General features: G+C 37.5%; 1 protein-coding gene across 1 annotated transcript in view; it reads right to left on the bottom strand.

The window, feature by feature from the left end:
• TMEM131 (transmembrane protein 131) overlaps nucleotides 1-4,897 on the bottom strand; it is a gene marked incomplete at its 5' end in the record, with an annotated part of 160,745 nt that overhangs the window by 14,747 nt on the left and 141,101 nt on the right. The window contains one exon of the mRNA XM_019528474.1: nucleotides 395-570. Coding sequence (XP_019384019.1) covers nucleotides 395-570 — 176 coding nt within the window. The remainder of the gene's footprint in view (nucleotides 1-394; nucleotides 571-4,897) is intronic.

Raw genomic sequence — 4,897 nt, 5'->3', positions numbered from 1 at the left:
AAAAACCAGCAAATTAAAAACATGCCCAGTTTGGGTCACCCCCTTCCCTTCAATTAAATTTAGTTTGGTTTCAGAGTGCACATCTTGAGAGAGAACTATCATCATGGCCACCTGACCATGATGCAAGAAGTTGAGATGCTCAAATTGATTACCTAACTTGAAATAAACTGAAGTGACAAGCATGCTCTACTTTCCCTCACCGAGGAAGGAGGAATCTGGAAGTGAAGGAGAAATTTGGAAACAGGTTGCTTATTAACAAACTGATTTGGCAGAGACTACAGTATAAAAACCTGCTCACTCTACAAATGAATGTCTTTCAAAACTCAGTGCCATGCTTTCTACCTGGGTGGCTACCGAATAGATAAGAGTGTTCCCCTGTCTAGCAGTTCTGTACCTCCTTCAGGAGAGGTTCTGTGTCTGGGTTGGAGGTTTCTGTAGTAGTTGAAGAACTGTCATCATCTGCCAAAGAATCCTTCAGTTCATCTTCCTGCTGTTTTCCCTTTCCTCTTCTTTCTTTTTCTTCCCGCTTCTTCTGTGGTTTAGACTTGCGCGGATACGTCTTCCCTTTCCCTAAAGAGAGGAGAGCAATCTCCTGATTATTAGCAGCTACACTCAAAGACTGGGAAAGTTTTGCACTGGAAATTAATCCTTCATCACCAGGCCTTCAGAGGCATGTGGAAACAATTAGATTGTCCTTAGAATTTCATTTTTCCTTGCTAAAAAACATTTATGCCCACTTCACACCATCTAAGAACTCTGACCAATACTTGCACACTTTTACAATTATGTCATGGGTCTTAGCACTATTACATATCTTCTACAGGCACTAGACACTTCTATACATACAGAGACCTTTTGGAATTCTTTGCTACCATATGACCTGAGTTCTAATTTATAAATTTTTAAAATTTAGTACTAGTATTTCATCACCTCAGATTGGATTTGAGCAATAATCACTTGGAAAAGTCATTATGAAGTTCTAACATTTTAACAGACAAATGAAAATAAGAACTTTGTCGAGCTGTCAATTCTTTTAAAAAAGCTGCAATAAATCAGGATTCGAAAAGAGGATTGCAAATATCACAATGTTTCTATGAGGTGTAAAACCCAAGACCTACAGACACTATTCTAAGCTAACACTTCTCTTCAGCATATTTGCTGTATTGTAATAGGTACATCTAACTTATACATTTTAAGCAAAAGTACTTTAAAATAATTTATTACAGTAAAAGCATATGCAAAATATTCAGGTGTTGTTCTATCAAGTTGGCTGTAGCAGTCCAGATCATCCAACAGTCTCCTCAATTAACCTATACAAGGAAAGTAAGCTACTTATACTCGAACCCTCTTTTTCTCTTTGGTTCCCACCATTTTCAGGATGAGGGTACTTGGGTTTGCTAAAATATACCACAGGGTCTGGTTCAACAGTGCATGAATCTAGGAAAAACTGCCCAAACTCCTGACAGACTCAATACTATAGTCTCTGTTCAGCTCTCAGGGAATAAGATCATAAATATTATCAATACAGAACAATTCAAGTGCAATTTTTTTTTTTGCATTTTTCCTTGATATTTCTTTTCTTTATTTATTTTCTTAATAGCTTTAACCTGCTCCACAGGCTTCTCTTACCATCATCTCCAATAATTCCACTACAGCATAGCTGGCCACCTTTAAGAACACTGCTTAACAAAATTCTCTTTGTCTATAACAAAGTATAGTAAAAAAAACAAGACAACATAGCCATACTGCTTTTTTTTCCTAAGAAATATTCTATATGCAAGTGAAATTGAAATACAGCTGTGCTGTGAATGGCTACAAGTTGCACCTGGTGCACAACTCTACCAGATTCGATTCTAGACAACATTTTTTGGAGTAAAGATTGTACAAAAAGCTACACACCAGTGGTGGGTTAATTCATTTGGCCCTGTGGGCTTGGTAAGTTGTGCAGGGCTGGTTCAAAGGCTGATTCCCATATGGGGGGTCAGAGCAGGGGCCTGACCAACATGGGATTAGTCCACAGAGGTAACCTTGTGTGCCATATACTACCAGCAAATAACCCTGTATGCTGGCTCTACTCCATGTGTGGCTGCATGGGGCCAAACCAGCTGGCCTACGGGACTCCCAAAGAATCTGGAAACACCATTACAGCCTTGCTTAATTTCAGTGGTTTTCTGTATTGGGCATAATTTAATGACTTGTGACTTTCTCCCCTTCTAAATCTGGTTATTCATAATCACCGCAATCAAGAGAGACTGAAAAAACTTCAAGACTGTGTCAAACAAGGCTCATTTGAGCAGGTGGCGAGGACTAAGCAAGACACCAGCAAGCATGAGGCTTCCTGATGGAATTTTCCCCTCTATTGTTATTTTCTATAAATAAGATTTGTTGAAAAATGGGGGAAAACCAGGTTTTCTTTTTTCCTTTTGATTTGCTTGTAAAGTATGGCCAAATGCATAAATTAGAATCAGATTTTCCAAAGGTATATAGGCACATAATAATAAAGAAAAATGCTTACTGGGATTTTTGAAAGGGCTTAAGCCCAGTTATGCTTTTAAAAATCTGGACTAAGCTATTAATAATATACAGCTTCTTTATGAAAATGTAAAATGTCAAACTGCAAAAGTTAGTTCCCTATTATGGACTACGTATTGCGTCTGAAACTACCCCTAAAATTATTCTAGTACATTTCAGGTTGACTGTTACTTTAGAAGGTATCAGAATAAATCTCTGCGATTACATTATGTCATGGACACAGGCTTTTTTCAAGTGGATGATTTAAAAAACTTGGGCAGGGGACAAACCTGACTCAAAATTTCCTTTTTCCCACATTATAGGCTACAGGCCCATTCTGACACACACTTGCACATTGAAAAAGAATATAATCAATTACTTTTTGAATAAACACTTGACATTTATGAAGTATTTTTTATCCATCCAGATCCAGAAGTGCCTTAGATTTTATGGACCTCCCTGGGTGCAATTAACTGGTTAACTGCACAATAAACATAACATGAGGGACCTCAGACTGCTCCTGACACTGATAGGAAGCCAACTATCCAGGTGATTATATAGGCTTGTACTCCTTGAAAAAAATAGGTGGTAATGTATCACCACAAGTGGTGACAATACCTGAAAACAGCTATTTTTGGATTTAAAAAATGTTAAAGATAAGTCTCTAATACACATAGTATTGGCAAGCATTATATACACTAGGAAACTCATCTGCAATTATGTCATTTATGCAAGTACGCATTTAACATTTAATAAAGCACTACCTAAACAGTTTGGGTACAATTCCTTCAACTACAAGGCACCTTTGTTTTCATGTTCACCAAAAAAGAAGCAACATGCATCCTGTCTAGTGGTTACTGGACCCTGATACCTTTCATATTCTAGAAGCATTGCATTTAAAAGACCAGTCGTAGTTTTGCATCTATTAAAACTACTTAAAATCCAGTCTGGAACAGTTATTACTATGCTGTAGCTTTTTAATAATTACAATTTAATTAAAAAATGCTCCTCTCTTGTAATTATGCAGATACTTCATCATTTATAAATATACCCACTGTTCTCTTCCCTCATTTATATCTACGAGTTTTTGGCTATTATATGCGAGTTGTCTGCAGCCATAGTCCATGGACACACAATGATTTTTCATATTTTTCTGGGGGTTTTTTAAAGACAAAAACACTGAAAACAAATTCAAATTTGTAATTAGAGAGAACCCTATGAGTTGTATATGTTAGATCCAGCTGGCTACTTTGCAAATGGCTTTGGACAGCCAAGCATCATCAAAAATTTTAACAGTGCTCACAGCTCCACTTTTATATTCATCTTCATATTTTAACTAGAAATCTAAACACATCTGATATCTATACTTCAATAAATTGTTGTGAGCACTAAAGAAACAAAAAGTTATATGCATGAACTCCTCTAACAGGACTCCAGCTTCATGCAAAGATTAACACAATATAAATCAAACAGATACTATTTAATAACTTTCCAACTATGTAACTTCAAGGCTTTTCTGCCACAACTAAAAGTCCTAGTCGAGAAGAATTCCATGAAAATATTACACTGACAATACTGAATTAGATTTACAGTGCTCTCTTCCAATTTGTGTTATAAATATGCTGGCATGATTCGATTTTTATCAGTAAACATCAATAAATGTCGATTTTCACCCCACACAGACCAACAAAAAATATTTTCCATTGTTAATAATCAAAAGTGAATGCAAGAAAAATGATGGCTGATGGAGTGTGCAATTACAGGGGGCAGCAGTCCTACAGAACTGTGTTAGCTGTAGTTTGGACTACAACTCCCAGAAACCCCAAGAGACTGGGACCAAAGGAAGAGGAAGTGACAAAGTTGATGAGGGAGCTACGGGCCAGCGGAGTCTGGACTGATAGCGGCAGTCCTACACTAGTTGTTTGTCATCAATAAACTGTCTGCCCCCCCACACCTCTAATTTCATCCAATCCTGAAAATATAAAATCAATAAAAATAGAAACAAATGCTTAAAAATAAATATCAATCTTATTAATTGAAAGTACACACACACACAACAAATTCTGCCAAGCCTCGGTACCAACTTTCCTCCCCTCTTCATCAAAAATTGTTGACTGTAAGATTAATGGACACAACCAGAACAATAAAGTTAAGAGTTAGATTCCTTAATAATCATTAAGGCGGGGAGGGGAGCCAGGTGTCCAAGGATAGTGGTCGCTCCTTAAGGAGATGATCCTCCAAGCCCAAAGGAAGGTAATCCCAATGAGGATCAAAGGGAGCAGGAGAGCACAGAAGCCCCCATGGCTCACCAAAAGAATCTGGGAATGTCTCCTTGCTAAAAAGGAGGCTTATACCCAGTGGAAAGAAGGGGTCATCACCAGGGAGG

Source organism: Crocodylus porosus, unplaced genomic scaffold (genome assembly GCF_001723895.1).
Source record: "Crocodylus porosus isolate Cpor-Errol unplaced genomic scaffold, CroPor_comp1, whole genome shotgun sequence".
In the NCBI taxonomy this organism is placed as follows: domain Eukaryota; kingdom Metazoa; phylum Chordata; order Crocodylia; family Crocodylidae; genus Crocodylus; species Crocodylus porosus.
The sequence above is the reverse complement of the archived record's forward strand: the minus strand, read 5'-3'. Positions and strand labels throughout refer to the sequence as shown.